Source organism: Osmerus mordax, chromosome 7, assembly GCF_038355195.1.
Source record: "Osmerus mordax isolate fOsmMor3 chromosome 7, fOsmMor3.pri, whole genome shotgun sequence".
NCBI lineage: Eukaryota > Metazoa > Chordata > Actinopteri > Osmeriformes > Osmeridae > Osmerus > Osmerus mordax.
The window spans coordinates 4362436-4382435 of record NC_090056.1 but is presented as its reverse complement, the minus strand read 5'-3'; the positions used below and the strand labels follow the sequence as shown (position 1 = coordinate 4382435).

The following is a 20000-nucleotide window of genomic DNA, read 5'->3' as shown; positions in this document are numbered from 1 at the left end:
CTCTCAGACTCTGACCCAGCTGCTACAGAGTAGCTTTCAGAGCCCCCCAAATTACCTGTCACTGTATGTTAGTCGTATTCTTTCACCTTGGTCCAGTAAACTGTCCAGAGGAGCTAGACAAAGAATTCGAATGTACTAGCAAAATAAACTTGAAACCACAAAGACTGTCCTCAGTCACAGAGGCCTTTTAGGTTCTAAATATTTGCGTTTCTGTCACTGTCTCTGTTCTATCACAACTCAGGGTAACCATTAGTCTTCCTGCAGTGTTCCCTGCCAAGGTATGTTTCTTAAAAAATTGAGTGCAACAACATAGATGGAGACAGGGAAAGAAAGAGAGATAGAGAGAGAGAGAAGAGAAGCCTGTGCTTCTAAGAGGAGAGTCACGTTACCACTCACTTAATAAAAACAGCTCTATTGAATAGAATTGAACAGAAGCGACTATCACCTCTTGACTCGGCGGGAGTGTAGTGTTATATAACACAACATTTAGACTGGGAGACGTGTGTCGAAAGTGGAGGTGGGAGAGTGAGAGAGGAGAGAAGAGAGTACAGAGCGAGACAGGAGACAGGAGAGGAGACAGTGTGAGAGGAGTGAAGAGAAGAGGGGGAGTTTGAGTAGCACTGTATCATAAGGTGCAAAACTGTCTCCAGCGAGGCGGAGTCTTACCTCCACCAGGTGGGGTGTAGGGTTGAAGCCACACAGGTTGCAAACCTGCGTGTGACACTGGGTACAGGAGTTGTAGTTGGCGGGCTCGCTGCTCCCGATGTTCAGCACAGTCTTACACAGCGGGCACAGCTCCTTCGGCCTTTCAGGCTCCGAGGGCACGGGCGCGGGGGTGGGTGCTGGGCAGGGCTCCTGTCTACCAGTCGGTTTGAGATGCTGTTGTTGTTGCTGTTGCGGCCCTTTCTGGTGATGCGCTGGAGACTGTTGTTGAATCTGCGCTGGTGGCCCCCCAATTTGGGTAGGGGCATGAGGGCCCCCCATTTGGGTAGGGGCATGTGGCCCCCCCATTTGGGTAGGGGCATGAGGACCCCCCATTTTTGTAGGGGCATGTGGCCCCCCCATTTGTGTAGGGGCATGTGGCCCCCCCATTTGTGTAGGGGCATGAGGACCACCCATTTGTGTAGGGGCATGTGGCCCCCCCATTTGGAATGGTTTGGCACCGGGGAGCCCTGGGCCTTGCTGCTTGGCGGAGCTAGCATCACTGAATAGCACCTTGCCCCTGCTATTGGAGGCTGTCGAGTTGGGGGCTGTGGGCAAGGGGTCCACAGAGATCAGGGTACTGGCCTGGTTCAGGAGACTCGCCCCAAACCCAAACAGCTTTGTCAGGCCGTCTTGAGCCGGTGGTGGCTGGGCCGCAGCGGGCCTGTGGGCCGGGGAGGAACCGGCACTTCGGGTGTGGTCGTAGCGGCCGGCAGCCTGGTGGAGTGGGGAGCCCCGCCCCAGGTCAGGCTGCGAGGGAGCCTTAGCCAGCCCAGGGAGTGGCACTGCTCCTGGGTGGGGGATGCGAGGGCCTCCTTGGTTCTGGGCCTGGCCTCCAGGACCTATTGGACCTCCAGGACCCCCAGGTCCTCTCTGGGTGTAAGGGTCAGAGGGCCTCATGCCCTGGGTCGCTGGACCTACCTGAGCCCCAGGCTGGGACGCCATACCGGGGCCAGGTTGTCTTTGCAGGCCAGGGGAGGCCTGGGGGTGGGGTTGAACTTGGGACTGGAGTCTGGGCTGAGTCTGCTGGAAGGACTGGGGCTGAGACTGCTGAAAAGGTTGAGGCTGGGAGTAGGGCTGTGTGTGGGGCTGGGAGTAGGGCTGGGTCTGGGGCTGGTGTTGAGGCTGGGAGTAGGGCTGGGTCTGGTGTTGAGGCTGGGAGTAGGGCTGGGTCTGGTGTTGAGGCTGGGAGTAGGGCTGATTTTGGGGCTGGTGTTGAGGCTGGGAGTAGGGCTGGGACTGGGGCTTGGAGTAGGGCTGGGACTGGGAGTAGGGTTGGGTCTGGTGCTGGGTCTGGTGCTGGGTCTGGTGCTGGGTCTGGGTCTGGGTCTGGGTCTGGGGCTGGGCTTGGGGCTTTGGTTGTGCCAGTGGCTGGACGATGGGCTTGGCCTGATGGGAAGGAGAGTGGATCTGCTGTTGGCTCTTGGAGCGAGGTGTGGTCATGTCGATGCCCAGGGCTCTCTGCATCTGGCAGTTCAGGCACAGCCACTCCTGCACCTGTTCAACACAGAGGACGGACAGTTAGATTCACTCATATCACAATCATTCATACTCTTGACTTTCTCAAGTGTCTTTCCCAGAATAGACATGAAAACCATGAGCTGTCTCGACTAGGCAGCTCAGTTAGCTCTTTTTGCTAACATCATGTAGTAAATAAAGCAAATTAATTCAAGAAATACATTCATTTGTTCAACTACTTCTCCCATCTTAAGCCCAAAATTAAAACACTAATACAGATGGTGAGAAAAAACCTTCCAGCATCTTCCCCAGCCAGCTTCCTAGCTTCAAGCTTTAAGTTAGCTTTGTTTGTTAGCATATCTTCAAGAATTAATTCACCATAAAGGCTCCCAGAATTGGGTTGTTGTACAAAACAGTTTTAAACATGACTCATCTCCACAACAAACGATAAAGCTGTAAAACACTAGCATACAGCCACCTTACTACAACTAATCGTCTTCCACCACGTACAGACTAGTCTTAGATGTGACTCAGACCTGTTACAATCGAATTTATCTGAATTAGCAATCAGAACAACCAGTTCATCAACCTGACCACAAATCGACAGAACAGTGAGTGGACCTCCGACCGCAGATGAAGAAACTCCCAGTGTGACCGACGGACAAGATGCTGACCGACCTGTTTTTTCATGCACCCTCCTTTCCTTCCCTTCCCCTCCCCTCTCTTCTCCTTTCCTCCCCCTCTTCTCCTCACCTCTCCTACGGACCGTGTGTCCTGTCAAGTTATCTTCTAATCGTATTTCTCTCCTCAAATATTCTCTCCGTACTCCTCATTTAGCCTCTTCACTCTCCGTCTTCCCCTTCTCCTCTTCCTCTCCGTTCCTCGTCTCCCCTCTGTATGAGCAAAGAACATGTAGACCTGGCTGTTTGAATTGTAAACTGAAGCTTATTTGAAAGTATAATCGTCCAAAAAACGAACCAGTTCCTCCTCTTCTGCTCCCCTCTCCTTCCCCTCTCTCTCCTCTTCCCCTCTCTCTATATCGACACGGCCCTCGGTCGGAGTGTGTTGATGTTAATGATGGACTGAGGCTGTCTGGCCGGTACTGAGCATGACAGGAAGCAGTCAAGGACTAAGAGCGCTTGCTCGCTCCCTCCTTAGTGAAGGCAGGAAGGAAGGGCCAGTCAGCCTTTCAAAGACAGACAGCTCTACAGCACCAATCACATCGCATCTCGTCACACCACATCAACTCTCATCCTCTTTACTAATACACAGACACACACACACTCAGAGAGAGTCACATCCCGTACACTACTAACACACATACACACACAGTCCAGCCATACCCTCACACAGCAAAGATACCGTAACCCTCCATACTTCTAGAATACAGTAATGTCCTAAGGTAAACTCACCTCAGTTAGCATGAAGCATCAGTAGCCTACTGCACAAACAAGTTATCTGATTGCGGAACATCAACAGAACCACAACAGAACTCACCCACTCCTCACGTTTAAAGTCAAGCTCATACTGAACCAGCGGGTCACCCAACCGTGAACAGACCCAGAACTGCATGAGGTGGTCTGGGCTAAGCTAGGCTAGACTGGATGCCTGTAGCTATTATACATAAGACCAGCAGGGTCATGTTTCAGCTCGGATATTTTAGCCATGAAGCAGACCCTGGGGAGGTCACACAACCTGGTAATATTCACTGTTCTGGACCAGTGGTGTATAGCCTCATCCAGCCCTCACACAGACCGTGCTGTACCCTACAGCAGACCTGTACACCCCTAATGTGGTCTTCTAAATCAGCTCGAGGTGACACACATACAGAGAGGAGACAAACACAAACAGGGCAGCCAGGACTGGAGGGATGGAGGGAAAGGGGGAAGGAAGGAAAGAGTTGGGGCTGGGTGAGGAAAGGAGTGAGAGATTGAGGAGGGAGAGAGAGAGGGAGGAGTGGAGGCTGAGAGTGTGAGAGAGAGAGAGAGAGAGAGAGAGAGAGAGAGAGAGAGAGAGAGAGAGAGAGAGAGAGAGAGAGAGAGAGAGAGAGAGAGGGGGGGGGGGGGGGGGGCTGAATGGACTCTGCCCTGTGTCACTGTCATGTGTCTAAACCGACTGAAGTGAGTCGAAAGCAATTTGCACACATACATGTCAGCAATCTCACGTAGAAGTATGCGCACACACACACAAACGTTCAGAACTGCACAGAAACTCTCTCACCGTCTCAGACACACACACACGTCAGCGTCAACAGACTCTGGTGCTTGGAGAGCCATCGTTCGTAGAAAACAGAGTGTGACACCGTGCGACACTACAACAAGCCTGGCAATTTCCGGGGCTGTTGCACACTCTTCTGACTGGGGGAGGCACAGCCAGGCTCGAACTCACACACACACACACACTCCAAACACAAAACACTCACACACACAGATACTCTCACATGCACCATGTATCCTCAATGAAATATTTATTAGACAGGTGGACTGGAAAACACTGCCATTGCTAAACAAACAATTGAATAGCACTAAAACAAAAACACTGTTCATACACACACACACACACACACACAGGCCCTGTTGTGCCTGATACTAGAAGACAGATAACAGGGGCAGAGCTACAATGCCATGTTTGTTGTGAGCATACAGAACATGGTGTATAGAGGGAAATCTAAACAACATTACTTGTGATTAATATCCACAGCCAGGCAAACTGCAGTACAGTAACACATGCACAGACACACAAACACACACACACCCGCACACACACACACACACCTAAATTATCTAATATAATGAAGGTACATTACACCCTAAAGGTCTGCTATGCCTGTTCACTCTCAACAGTAAATGAAATAGATATCCATATTTCCCACCCATAGAAGAGGAGTTCCAGGGTACCAATGAGGGATCCACCATAAACAATTAAATTCAGGGACTCCACTCTGAACTGTAAATCATCGCATAATTATGGCAACTGATAGCAAATTATAGATTACATCACCATGAATAATCCTCAGGGTTTTATATAGATAAAGAACACATCTGTGAGAGGTGTGAGAGGAGAGACAGAGAGAGAGATAGAGAAACTGGCCTAATTTCTATAGGAGCAAACAGTTTGTCCTCCCTAATGTCCCTGAGAGAAAGACGACGCAAACCCCCCCCCCCATACACACACACACTCACACGTACACACTCCAGTCTATTACCTGTCTCTCTATAATTGCTATCACCCCGGTGCGACACTGGGAAGGTGATAAAACATTCTAACCTCTCTTGGTCTATTCTATTGCAGTCTGGTCTTGTATTTTGTGGTCTGGTCGGTTGTGGTCTGCTCTGTTGTGGTCATGTCTGGTGTTGTCCGTTCTGTATCTCTCTACATTGAGCGGCCATGTTTTCTGACCTTCAGAGAGTGTGAGAGACCCACAGCTTTTCTCACCCTAACCTTCTAGCTAGGAGTGACCATGAAACATTTAAGCAGCACTGTGCATATTCACCTGCTTTCATCTTTTACATGTTGCAGTGTTGTTTTGATGCTGCAGCTTTGATCGAAATGGCTAGGAACTGATGTAGAAAAGGCAAACATGATGAGTTGTCTGATTCTAGGTATGACTGAGTGTGTGTGCGCGCACGCGTGTGTATGTGTGCGTCTATGCATGTACATGTGTGTTGCCTCTGGCTTCTCTCTGGTCTATGTAGAGGCTTTGCCCAGCTCTGATGGGCTGTGGTCATGAATCATTTATAAGAGCTGTCCCCATAAGAGCAGAGAAGAAGACAGAAATACACAGGAGAATGCAGGAGAACACAGGAACTCGCAGGAAAATGCATTACATAAAACAGAACAGGAGAATCAACAGAATCGGGCTGATGCTGGGAAACTTATGATCATTGAACAACATTGAACAACATAGGAGAACATAGGAGAACAGAAGTGAGTGGAGAAGAACATAGTCATGACTTATTTTCCGTGGTAAGTATTGGCCAAATGTTTATGTTTAATTATCTGTATCTAGGATTAGTCGCTTTGGAACATTACATTAGTTGTCTACTCCAAAACAACTCATCCTAAATTTAGATAATTAAACATAAACGTTTTGCCGATACATATCACAAAGAAAACTCATGGCATCACACACCAAAATCATAACTCTTAAACTGAAAACAATTCAACATAAACCAATTGCATTCACCTTTCACTGCTGGTCAACACTGAATACAGAATTTCCCAGAATGACTCACAGCTATCAACATTTATACTCATTACCTCTCCCATAAGTGACAAAATCACTCTGAGAAGAAACTCAATTAAGTACAGGCAAAATGTACAATTCCATACCCGTAAATATATAACTCAGCATTAGTTATATGGATTAAATCTTTACCTTATTAAATTCATTTCAACACATCAGAATGCTGTCCTTCATCTAAGGGCTTGGTATCCCTCGCACTTGGGCTCCGCCTCCCAAACTACAAATGTTTATTGAAAATCCACCCTTCTGTTTGACCCACCCAGGGAATGGTATCAATAGAGCTGGTGGTGAGATATGTGATGTTAGATAAGATGGCCTCATGTTTTGTGAGGACCTGTAGTTGTCTGTTTCAAGTGTGTACCCTCAATATAGATCCAGGTCTCAGTTTGGTGATTAGGTGTGGTTTAAATAGGTGGTCCGGGGTTGCGTTGGGTGGTGACATTGGGCAGTAACACGAGAACATAGCAGAACTTAATATAAGAATTTCAGACAACACAGGAGAACAGCAGTACAGAGGAGAACACAGGACTAGTATGCTACAAACTGTTTAGTTTATCACAAACACACAGTGGTCATTCCAATTAGATCAGTGACTAACTCAATAATGTGTTCCAGTTCCCTCCTACACACTTGCTGCTAAGGGAAAAACAACTACCGTTTAATTAGCAAACAGACCCTCCCGTCCCTCTCCTCCTCTGTTCTGTGCTGTGATTATCCATGTGTCAGGCTAGCTTACCGGTCCAGCGACTAGGAGCCACTCCATGGCCAAAACCAGGGCCAGGACCAGGGCCAGGTGGGTCAGGGAGGTAAAGGGGTTAGGGCAGGGAACAGAGATAGGTAGATGTATAATAACCAGTTATAATTCAAATTCTCAGGGACCAGTACCAGGGGGGGGGGGGGGGGGGGCTGGGGGGGCTGGTGTACACCTGGCTGCCCTTGCTGTGAGAGTTCCGCTGGGCTAAATTAAGAGATAATCCCAATCTGGTCTACAACTCCTTCCTGCGAGGTGCCAGGAACCAAACAGACACGCCTGACTGATGAGTTCAATTGCTCAAAAGCCAAAATACTACACTCTACAAACAGAATAATACGTACTCACAGAATACACCACACACATACTATTACACACATAATATGACCCACTGCACAGAACATTATGTACAATACATTAAATACTATATTTGTTTACACACCAAATACTTTTCCCTAAACACCAAATAATACAGCACACTACATAACAAGTACTGACACACCACACAAAATGCAAACACAGTGCACTAGACAAGTCTAAAAGTTTACATAATAAAATGTTCATCCTTCAGACTGAATACTCCTCAATTTAGAGAGTGACTATACACTACATTTAACACTACAGTGGAGATGGGTCAGCTGCAGAGTAGAGCTAGTATAGAGCTACAGTACAGAGCTACAGTATAGAGCTACAGCACAGAGCTGGACTATTGAGCTGCAGTATAGAACTGCAGAGTAGAGCTGCAGAGTAGATTTGCAGTATAGAGCTGCAGTATAGATCTGCCGTATAGAGCTGTAAAGTACAGCTGGCGAGTAGAGCTGCATAGTAGAGCTGCATTATAGATCTGCAGAGTAGAGCTGCAGAGTAGAGCTGTAGAGTAGAGCTGGAGAGTAGAGCTGCATTATAGATCTGCAGAGTAGAGCTGCAGAGTAGAGCTGTAGAGTAGAGCTGCAGAGTAGAGCTGCAGAGTAGAGCTGTAGAGTAGAGCTGGAGAGTAGAGCTGCAGAGTAGAGCTGGAGAGTAGAGCTGCAGAGTAGAGCTGCAGAGTAGAGCTGTAGAGTAGAGCTGCTGAGTATTAAATTTACATTTAGCAGACACTCTTATCCAGAGCGACTTACAGTAAGTACAGGGACATTCTCACCGAGGCAAGTAGGGTGAAGTGCCTTGCCCAAGGACAAAACGTCATTTTGCACAGCCGGAAATCAAACCGGTAACCTTCAGATTACGAGTCCGACTCCCTAACCGCTCAGCCACCTGACAGTATATCTGCAGAGTAGAGCTGCAGTATAGAGCTGCAGAGTAAAGCTGGAGAGTAGAGCTGCAGAGTAGAGCTGCAGAGTAGAGCTGAAGAGTAGAGCTGAAGAGTAGAGCTGCAGAGTTGAGCTGTAGAGTAGAGCTGCAGAGTAGAGCTGGAGAGTAGAGCTGCAGAGTAGAGCTGTAGAGTAGAGCTGCAGAGTAGAGCTGCAGAGTTGAGCTGCAGAGTTGAGCTGTAGAGTAGAGCTGCAGAGTAGAGCTGCAGAGTAGAGCTGCAGAGTAGAGCTGCAGAGTTGAGCTGTAGAGTTGAGCTGTAGAGTAGAGCTGAAGAGTAGAGCTGTAGAGTAGAGCTGCAGAGTAGAGCTGCAGAGTTGAGCTGTAGAGTAGAGCTGAAGAGTAGAGCTGTAGAGTAGAGCTGCAGAGTAGAGCTGCAGAGTAGAGCTGCAGAGTAGAGCTGGAGAGTAGAGCTGCAGAGTAGAGCTGGAGAGTAGAGCTGCAGAGTAGAGCTGCAGAGTATTACATTTACATTTAGTCATTTAGCAGACACTCTTATCCAGAGCGACTTACAGTAAGTACAGGGACATTCTCACCGAGGCAAGTAGGGTGAAGTGCCTTGCCCAAGGACAAAACGTCATTTTGCACAGCCAGAAATCGAACCGGTAACCTTCAGATTATGAGTCCGACTCCCTAACCGCTCAGCCACCTGACAGTATATCTGTAGAGTAGAGCTGCAGAGTAAAGCTGCAGAGTAGAGCTGCAGAGTAGAGCTGCAGAGTAGAGCTGCAGAGTAGAGCTGTAGAGTAGAGCTGGAGAGTAGAGCTGGAGAGTAGAACTGGAGAGTAGAGCTGCAGAGTTGAGCTGTAGAGTAGAGCTGGAGAGTAGAACTGGAGAGTAGAGCTGCAGAGTAGAGCTGTAGAGTAGAGCTGCAGAGTTGAGCTGGAGAGTAGAGCTGAAGAGTAGAGCTGTAGAGTAAAGCTGGAGAGTAGAGCTGGAGAGTAGAGCTGGAGAGTAGAGCTGCAGAGTTGAGCTGCAGAGTTGAGCTGGAGAGTAGAGCTGAAGAGTAGAGCTGTAGAGTAAAGCTGGAGAGTAGAGCTGGAGAGTAGAGCTGCAGAGTTGAGCTGGAGAATAGAGCTGCAGAGTTGAGCTGGAGAGTAGAGCTGCAGAGTTGAGCTGGAGAGTAGAGCTGAAGAGTAGAGCTGTAGAGTAGAGCTGCAGAGTAGAGCTGTAGAGTAAAGCTGGAGAGTAGAGCTGGAGAGTAGAGCTGCAGAGTAGAGCTGCAGAGCAGAGCTGCAGTATATAGCTGCAGAGTAGAGCTAGAGAGTAGAGCTGCAGGGTAGAGCTGGAGAGTAGAGCTGGAGAGTAGAGCAGTGTGCTCAACCAGGATGTGCCGTGAAGCTGCTTGTTGTTACATGTCTTCAAAATGAGTCCCAACAGTGTAGCTATTAGATACAACACGCCCACACAGCATCACACATGCTCAACACCCAGGATTCTTTCACACCCAACATGTGTACACACACACACACACAAACACTCACATACACAATCGCACACACACTCGCATACACACTCACTCACACACACTCTCTCACACACACACACACACACACACCGAGACATACTCCTTCCCATACTGTATGCGGCAGCCACTACCAGGCTTGTCTCCATGGTAACATTCTCAGGGGCATGTCATGTATGAAGTGCAGAGGTCATGTGTGAAGAGGTGATACCGGACCATGAAACATGACATACAAGCACAGACATACACTCTGGATAAGGACAGAAAGAGCAGAGGAGAGCAGAGCAGAGCAGAGCAGAGCAGAGCAGAGGAGAGGAGAGGAGAGCAGAGGAGAGGAGAGCAGAGGAGAGCAGAGGAGAGGAGAGGAGAGCAGAGCAGAGCAGAGCAGAGGAGAGGAGAGCAGAGGAGAGCAGAGGAGAGCAGAGGAGAGCAGAGGAGAGGAGAGCAGAGCAGAGCAGAGCAGAGGAGAGGAGAGGAGAGCAGAGGAGAGCAGAGGAGAGCAGAGGAGAGGAGAAGAGAAGAGACGAGAGCAGAGGAGAGCAGAGGAGAGGAGAGTAGAGGAGAGGAGAAGAGACGAGAGCAGAGGAGAGCAGAGGAGAGCAGAGGAGAGGAGAGCAGAGGAGAGCAGAGGAGAGGAGAAGAGACGAGAGCAGAGGAGAGCAGAGGAGAGGAGAGTAGAGGAGAGGAGAGCAGAGGAGAGCAGAGGAGAGGAGGAGAGACGAGAGCAGAGGAGAGCAGAAGAGAGTAGAGGAGAGCAGAGGAGAGCAGAGGAGAGCAGAGGAGAGGAGAGGAGAGCAGAGCAGATGAGAGGAGAGGACAGGAGAAGGAGCTAGGCTTCTAGAAGAAGGTAGTGGATGCAAATGTAGGCAGAGAGAGACATAAAGACAGAATGAGAAAAAGGACGAGAGCAAGAAGAGGGAGATCACAAGGAGGTAGATGTGCACCCATGACCATGACCATGACCATGATCATGACCATTGTGGAGCAAGACTAGTCATTGTCTCTTCCCCGTCTCTCCACCTCTCCCCCACACAATCCTTCTTTTACTGGCAGAAGAGAGAGGATGGGGAAAAGAGGACTGATAGGAGGGGAAATATGAGATATATCCAGTATACTCTATATATCAACAGTATACTCTCTATATATGTATACACAAATTTGTGAAATCTGCTTGTGTCACACCAGAACTGCATCCTTCCACATGGAACACTAGACTGATAAGAACAACTGAGCATGCCTGAAGTATGCTTCTCTCTCTCTTTCTTTCTCTCTCTTTAACTCTGCCTTTCTCTACCTCAGTTAGTTCCTTCGAGATTAGGCTCCTTTCTTCATAATTCTGTTCTCTCCTGACTGCAATTTTCCCAGAAATCAGACTTTCTTAGAGCCTCCCACACACACACTCACACACATACATACACACATAGCACTCTCTCTTTTTTTCTGTCAAACGCACAAAGACACACACACACACACACCATTCCCTCTCTGACACACAGACACAAACACCCACAGACAAACATCGTAAGACTGTAAGACATTATCTTACCATATCCATTCTCTTACAGGCACAGATCTCTTCCGCCCGAATGATCAAATAAAATCGTCCCAGATTGAATTTCTGACACTTTGTGGTTTCCGGAACACAGTGACTATTTCAAGGTCCTGAGGTCGTCTGTGTGGAGTTGAAGAGGTTGCTGTCCTACCGCTGCTCTTAGTCAGTGAGGCAGTGAGTGACCAGACAGACGGACAGGGAGGGAAGGTATTTGACTTGCCATGAGCACTATCAGTCATTCAATCAGTGAGTCAGTCACTCAATCAGTTAGTTAGGCAGTCTGTCTGTCTGTCATTCAATAAGCCTTTCAGAAAGCCAGTCAGTGAGCCAGTCAGTCAGCCAACTAGCCAGAAAGTCAGCCAGCCAGCCAACCAAAAGGTCAGCCAGTGCACAGCCAGATAACAAGAGCTGGACAGCTAACCAAACAGTCAGAAGTTTCAGTAATGGACTTTGAAGTCACAAGTACCCCAGCTTATGTTTTCACCAAACACATAAGTACCCATCAGTACCTCAGGGAGGACAACAGAGACCCTTGATGCCTGGGAACACTGACATTTAGACAGCGGGGGGGGGGGGGGGGGGGGGGGGGACACAGAGGGGGTGAGAGAGAGTGAGTGAGAGAGAGAGAGAGAACCATGGGGAGAAAGAGAAAAAGGGGGAGAGAGATTGCAGAAAAGGAATTTATCCCAATTCTGGAAGTAGTCCAAGAGCCTTCACCTCTTATGTGACTTCTCCTCGCCTCTTCACAGCATGTATTTATTTGTTTATGTGCCTGGCTCAGACAATAACACATCAACAACAGGGGCATTCTAAACAGCGAGATGGCTTGGGGTTGAAAATCAATAACGTACAAGCAAATCTATACAAATTCATTGAGACTTTCAGGATTAGGGTTATCTCTATAGGAATATCATGGCTTATCAACTGGCCATGCTGGTTATTCTTTACCATAATGCATACCATCGAACAGACCTGGGTCAAATATTATTTGAAATCTTTTCACTTTGATTGCTGACTGTGTCTCCATAGAACAACCATGTGTCCATGGTGCCAGGCTACATCAATCAAACACAGAAGTATTCAAAATGATAAAACATTTCTCTCTATCTCTCTGTTGTGGATCCTTCCTGCACAGTTTCACAGTGGAAATACTGGGATGGCATGGCACTCAGTCTTGCCATACTCGACAGCCAGGTGCTGCCAGTCCACAGGAGGTGCAGGTGGCATTCTCCGGAAGCTAATGAACACAGATACACACTCAGGCACAACTCTATTACGAAACCTGCTTGCATGCTGGGGCTAAAATTAGCCCACAGTCAGGCACAAGTCCCAAAAACAGTCGTCAAGGAGAAGAGGCCATGAGACTGCATGATCAGCCTGTGTGTGTGTCTTTGTCTGTCTGTCTGTGTGTGTGTGTGTGTGTGTGTGTGTGTGTGTGTGCGTGTGTGCCCGTGCGTGCGTGTGTCTGTGTGTGCATGTGTCTGTGTGTGTGTGTGCGTGTGTTCCCGTGCGCGCGTGTGTGTGTGTGTGTCTGTGTGTGATGCTAACTCACTCGAGCCTGTCTCCTCCGTTAGCTACACTGATCCCAAAGATCCTGGAAGTCTAAGACTATGATGTTGCACATCCTGCTCAAATGTCAACCGTTCTGTTCCCAGATCAAAACACATCATCTCTCTCTAATACTGCTGCTTGGCCTTGTGAGCTGAGTCAATACAACACTAAGTCACACAGATATCAGCGCATGCAAATGAAATGAGGATGTCATCTTGTTCGGAGCATATTAAATTGGATTAGATTAGATTTGAATTTGATTCGATTAGATTCGATTAGATAAATGCACAGACAGAAGTGTTGATGAGTACGCTGGATGGAGGAAAGAAAACGGTTGGTGAGGGAATGATACTGCTGTGGATGTGCAGCTTGTTTTTGCGTTGAAACTGAAACAAATTGCTGGCTTTTAGCATCTTGGATGTTCAGGAAGTCTGGCTGTAGTTCAGACTGGACCAAAGATTCTAGGTCATTGACGAGAGGTTGCACTGTGCCTGTTTTGAGGTGTGAGGCGAACAGTGTAATGATCATGTGGGTCTGACCCAGGCATTACCTCAGGGTTATCTAATAGGATCTCTAATGGGATCAGGGCTTTAGGTACTTACACCAATTACTAGCCACGCATACACATACACACACACACACATAGATACTGTGTATACACACAGCATACACACACAGAGATTGTGTACACACACACATACAAGCACACACACACTTTCACACATACGGTTATCACAGAGAATTCAACTGGCGTTTCACACATAAAGCTTCTGACCAAGGCCTTAGGTTGCAGGTTGATAAAATGCCCCAAGGTTGGATCCTTTTCAGACAGGCTCTATCTCTTCTCCTATAACCATCCCATCCCTTTCTCTCCTCACTTCATTGTTTCATTCCACTCATCCTCCTTTTTTCACCCAGGCCTCGGTCTTGACCTCCTCCCTCCTCGACTTTACCCTTCCCTTTCTCTCCTTTCACCTCGTCCTCTCATCCTTTCAGCTGCGCACACACACACACACACACATGCACAGAGATATAAACACGCACGCACACACACATACATACATACACGCTGAGACTAATAGAGATTCTGTCACTGCCTCGGGAGGAATTATTGCAACTTCTTGAACTCATTCACTCTCTCTCTCTTTCTGCCTCTCTCTCATCTCTCTCTGCCTCTCCCTCTCTATCTCCATCTTTCTCTCTCTCTCTCTGCCTCTCTTTCTCTCTCTCTACAGTAACATTGCCTTACCTCAGTGAGGTGGGGGTTGGGGTTGAAGCCACACTGGTTGCAGACGGTGGAGTGGCACTGCGTGCAGGTGTTGTAGTTGGGCATGTCTGGTGGGTTGGTCAGCTCGGTGGTGGTGCAGACTGGACACAGCTTGCTGGTGGGCATGGGGGCCAGATGGGGCACGGAGTAGGGCGAGGTGGGGTTGCTGCTCCTGTCTGGAGACACCGAGGGAGACCGACCCGTCCGACCCGAGCTGCTGAAATCCACCTGGAGGTTCCGTCTGGACGCATGCTGACCCGGACCCTGGCCCGGACCCATACCAGCCCCGGGGCCAGGACCCATCCCTGAGCCCATCCCAGGACCGTGGCCCATGCCGGTCCCCTGGGCTGGAGCTGTGCTGGACTGCATCCTCTGGGGGGTGGGGCTCTCGTGGGTGGCTAGTCTGTAGGGCTCGGCACGCCCCCCTCCTCCTCCTCCTCCTCCTGCCCTGCTTTCTCCGTAGCCAGGCTGGACCCCTGGCTTGGGGCTGCCCATCGGACCCCTGCAACACAGAAGAGCACTGTCAATGGAGCATTCAACCAACACACAATCATAGCCTTGGAAAACAGCGCCATCTGGGTACAGCAGGACTGTATCTCCTGACTGAAGCCGCCAGCTGGGATCGTGACCAGCCATGATCTTCCTCATGAGTCTGGATGCCTTGTGGAGCCTCCAGATGTAGAGGGAGGCCTGGTCAGTCACCTGCCTCTGTAGCTGTCAACTACCCCTGTGTCATCATTTCAATCTGACCCCCCCCCCTGCCCCACATTCCAAGGGCCTGGAGATTGAGAGTGTGAGTGTGTGTTTGTGTGCGCGTGCGCGTGCGTGCGTGTGTGAGAAAGCTGTAAGTGTGTTTCACTCGTCCAGCAAGAAGGTTTTGTGTTCCTCCTGATAGTTCTTTATTGTATGAAATCGAAATGTTCAAGTACAATAACGAGAGGCAGCAGTGGCAAGGTCACTGTTCTGTGTGTGTGTGAGGTGGGGCTGTTCGTTCTTATCTATCTACAACAAAGTCGGTCTGACCAGTCAAGGTGTGGGTGAAACATGAACAATATGCTCTATTTTAAAGCAGAGTCAGTCCTCTGCACAGGGTTTCTCTGACAGAAGCATTGGAACAAGTGAATAAGCCCCCCCACACCCCCCCCCCCCCCACACACACACACACACACACACACACACAGACACACACAGACACGCACACAAAGACAGACACCCAGAGCATTGGAGCATTGGAAAGTTTTCTCTCTCTCTTTGTGAGATCAGGGTTTGTTTGTTTTTTTCATAGAATTCTCTTCGGGGACAGAGTCCCCGGAGTCCCCCCCCCCAACCCCGCACCCCCCATCCCCTCTCCCCGTCCGCCTCAGTAGAAGTAGAAGTGGGGCATGTGTGTGGTGCAGATGGTGCAGCAGGAACAACCCATCACAACAACATGAACGGTTGTCCTGCCTGGAGCCAGGGCCAGCGCTACCACCGCAGAGAAACACGTCATATGCGGCCCAGGAACTTCCACAGCACACACAAACACACACACAACCACACACTTACAGGACTGAAAGACTAGATCTGTAGACAGAGTGTCTCTGCTTCTGCACCCCCCCCCCCCCCCCCCCCCCCCCCCGTATTCCATTTACACACACTGCTGTCCTCATACCATGATGTGCTGCAAAGTCAGAACGAGAGAGGGAAAGTTGCTGGTGGTGGTGGGGAGGGGGGCGGGGGGGGGGGGGGTGATGGGGATGGAGGTTGGGAAGCGACTCAACCACAAATCTCAAAGCCTGTGGGATCCACCAGAGGAAGAAGGCAGCATGAAAGACCGGAGTTGTCAGCAAGACGGACGTACAGCAGCCAGGGCTGCCTTCCTCCTGCTCCCCCCAGCCCTCCGCCCTCTCCCTCCCTCCCTCCCTCTCTTTATCGCTGTCTTTCACTCTCCAAGCTGTGGATGGAGGGAAAACAACAGCCAGACCAGAGAAGACAGGTTAACCGCCATGTGTGGAGCCCTGCTATTCCAACGCCCCAGCCCTGCTTACCCTAACCCAGACGCACATTTATAAATCCACTGGTATGACACATTAATTATGAGCCTTGCATTCCATCCATCCTTCCTTTCATGTCCTCCTTCATTCTGCCTTTGCAGTGTTGGTTCTCTGTATGTGGGAGGACGGGTCTTGTTGCACAGCACCGAGCCTGAAAGCGGGATGGAATCCACACACGAGCCGTTCTGGAACAGGCTGTTGTTATGTTCCCTAACAACGCTGCCACGCCTCACACTCAATAACACAGACATCTCGTAATGATACACAGAAGAAACCGTGCACGCACACACACACACACACACACAGAAAACACCCTCCTATTTCCTCTAAGTGTTTACAGAGCCACTTCGCCGTTTTCTCTGGGGTCATTTATCAGTGTCGCGCAGGATGTTAATGAGTGGGCACTAGCTGCCTCTTCCTGCTCGGCTGATCCAGGGGGCAAGATGTAGGGCGGCCATTACAGACAAAGTGTGAAGGAGTGTGTACTAACAAGCATGTGTTTCAGCCTGTGCTACGCTAGAATGGCAGCGTACCATTCATTATATATACTGTGAATACGCTCGACATTACACACACAGTTGTTGAGAATGTGTGACATGGCTGGTAGTTAGCTGTTAGTGTAAAACTGAACTTTTGGTTCTGGAGCTTTGGCCTAGCTCACACCAGCCTCTTCAATCCTGACTTGGATTGATTTTTACTTTAAATGTATTTGACTGGATCTCAATACAAATGACAGTTACAAGAGAAGCAAGGATAGCAATCCAAACAGCACACCACTGACACTGTTAAGCTTTATTCCGGACTGTGGCAAACTACAGAAGTGAAGCCGAGACCCGAGTAGTTTGAGTTTGTATAAGGACTTTCGGAACTCGGTTGTCAGAAATGGTGTCTCATGGAGATAGACTTGATACGATCTCCAACCACCTCCATTACACCTATCTCATACACAGAGACCATGACACGCTGGCAGGACATGGTAGAGGCCTTAATATAGAGGCCTAACAGACAGATATGCTTACTGGTGCTGCCCCCTTGCAAGGTTACTGCGCTGTATTCAAGCCAAGCCTGCCTACTGGGAGAGCTTTGTCTCGTAATGATTTATACTAACTCAGGAGGCAGGAGGCCTGCTCTCAGCCGCTGACAGTCTGCTCCCCCAGCCAGCCAGCCAGGCAGTCAGCCAGCCAACGAGCCAGCCAATAAGTCAGTCAGCCAGCTAGCCATCCAGTCATCCAGCCCACCAACCAGCCATCCAGCCAATAAGTCAGTCAGCCAGCAAGCCAACAAGTCATACAGCCCGCCAACCAGCCATTAAGCCAGCCAGTCAGGTTAGTAGAGGGATCTCTAAACTCCTCAGATCCAGTCCCCTTCTCCCTCCAGGCACACAGTTACTAACAGTCTCATAAATTCAGAACCTTCTCACCGTATTCACCGCTTAGTCGTTTTATAGCTGGTTCAGATGGACAGACTCACTTGCTGGAGATGGATTCAGCAGGTTAACACAGGCACAAATGCACACACGTCCCACACACTGACGCCACAAGCGCCCTCACACACACACTTGTGCGCATGCCTACCCACCTGCCCAGAGACCTGAGAGTTTGGAACCGCAGTGTTTCCTGCAGTTAGATACGCCATTAGTGCTCCTGTGTGAAACCGACTGTATGCTTTGAATCACAACCGCACGCATACACAAATTCACATTCGCACACACACACCCTTTCTCTCACACACAGCTGACAACTGTGATTGAGAGATGTTAGGCCTCATATATCCTCCACCTGTGAAAGTACACCCAGTATAAAGGCTCTGGTTTAACCAGCAAATCGGAATGTTTTATTCCTGCGTGTGCAGGGAGGGGCGTGATGTGGTGCGCCTGTGCACGCTGGAGGTGGTGAAGGCACTGTGATGGATGGTGGCTCATGTGAAATTGATCAAAGAGAGAGAGACGCGACGAAGGTACCCCCGGAAAACCATCCTTGACACTGTCACCTCCAAAACATTGTCACCTCCTTGACATTGTCACCTCCAAAACATTGTCACCTCCTTGACATTGTCACCTCCAAAACATTGTCACCTCCTTGACATTGTCACCTCCAAAACATTGTCACCTCCTTGACATCGTCATCTCCTTCCTTAACACCCTCACCTCCTTCCTTAACACCCTCACCTCCTTTTCTTGATACAAACCCTATGCCCTCTCTGCTTTCTTTAATCCTCCTCACGACTATAGACGGATGTATAGTGATACAATGCCTGACTGCAGCATCAATAGATGTAGTCAAACCCTTTTAGGGCACATTTTAGAACTAGACATTCTCCATATGGACAAACAGTCTTCTCTACGGTTTCTAAATTGAATCTGCAAGGCATAAACTTCTCCCCTGCTATTCCTCATTTGAATGTTTTCAAGCGCTTTAATTGAAATTCTTATCAGTCAGAATTTGTCTGAAGAGATGAATGAACGCAGCCGAGACGTAAATGATCTGGGAAAAACACCGTCATCATTCTGCTGTCAACGTGGACTTCATTCTCAGCACACACACTCACTTGGCATTCATGGCTTGTTCTTTGTCTCAGTCTTCTGATAGGTTATAATGCATTATAGAGCCTCTCAGAATGTAAATACTGTATATTACAGTAGTATGTACCCCACGAGGGGCCCACACATCAATGAACACAGCATCGTTTTACAGTTTTTCACAATTGCTAAAACACATTTCTTGAAACAGTCACCCATTTTCTCAAAACTGTAAACACAAAACCTCATCTTCAAGCACTATTTACAAAACCTCTGAATCCTCTTGCAAAATGAAACTTTCGCCCTTAAAACAGATTTAACTGTGCTCAAAATCAAACACTGCTCTCAAATATTTATTTGAGAGCAGTTATGCCAGAGCACTTGGTCAACATCACAAGCAATATTTTCCACCTTCAACAACCTGTTTTGCTCTCTGAACTGGCTTATATTGGTCACATCATCACACATTGGTCACAAATGATGTGTCACATCATTTGAAACAAGTGAAATCAATTTTGAGTGGTTGTGTTTAGTCAATGACATGTTTTCTCTATTTGTATTTGATTATTGCCATTTGTGTTTACCAGTATGGATGACATGTGCATTAGAGTGCAGATGTGTTTTAAAAATGAGAATGTGTTTAGAGTTTTGCTGAACAGTCTAAGTGAGATCTGCAAATTGTGTTTTACCATGTGAAATGGTTTAAGGTATTGACAACAGACAGGCACAATTAGCTACATGAGTTCAGGCAACTGAGAACTTTGTTCAGCCAATGGGTTTTAGCGTTTTAGCAATTGAGAAAAACTGTAAGCCTAGAATGACAACCACACACACAACTATTTTTTGAATTTTTGAAGTTGTACTGTTCACCTCCTCCTTTGGTTGAAATAACAGAGCTGGGTTTCAGACAGCTGGTGTCAGAACAGATACACAGAGCAACAGAGAGACACAGATACAGAGAGAGAGAGTGTGTGTGTGTGTGTGTGTGTGTGTGTGTGGGTGTGTGTGTGTGTGTGTGTGTGTGTGTGTGTGTGTGTGTGTGTGTGTGTGTGTGTGTGTGTGTGTGTGTGTGTGTGTGTGTGAGAGTGAGAGTGAGAGTGAGAGTGTGTGTGTGTGTGTGTGTGTGTGTGTGTGTGTGTGTGTGTGTGT

General features: G+C 48.6%; 1 protein-coding gene across 1 annotated transcript in view; it reads right to left on the bottom strand.

The window, feature by feature from the left end:
- bsna (bassoon presynaptic cytomatrix protein a) overlaps positions 1-20000 on the bottom strand; it is a 60154-nt gene that overhangs the window by 35089 nt on the left and 5065 nt on the right. Inside the window, exons 2-3 of the mRNA XM_067240915.1 lie at positions 14283-14802; positions 667-2199 (exon numbers count right to left, since the gene is read on the bottom strand). Coding sequence (XP_067097016.1) covers positions 667-2199; positions 14283-14802 — 2053 coding nt within the window. The remainder of the gene's footprint in view (positions 1-666; positions 2200-14282; positions 14803-20000) is intronic.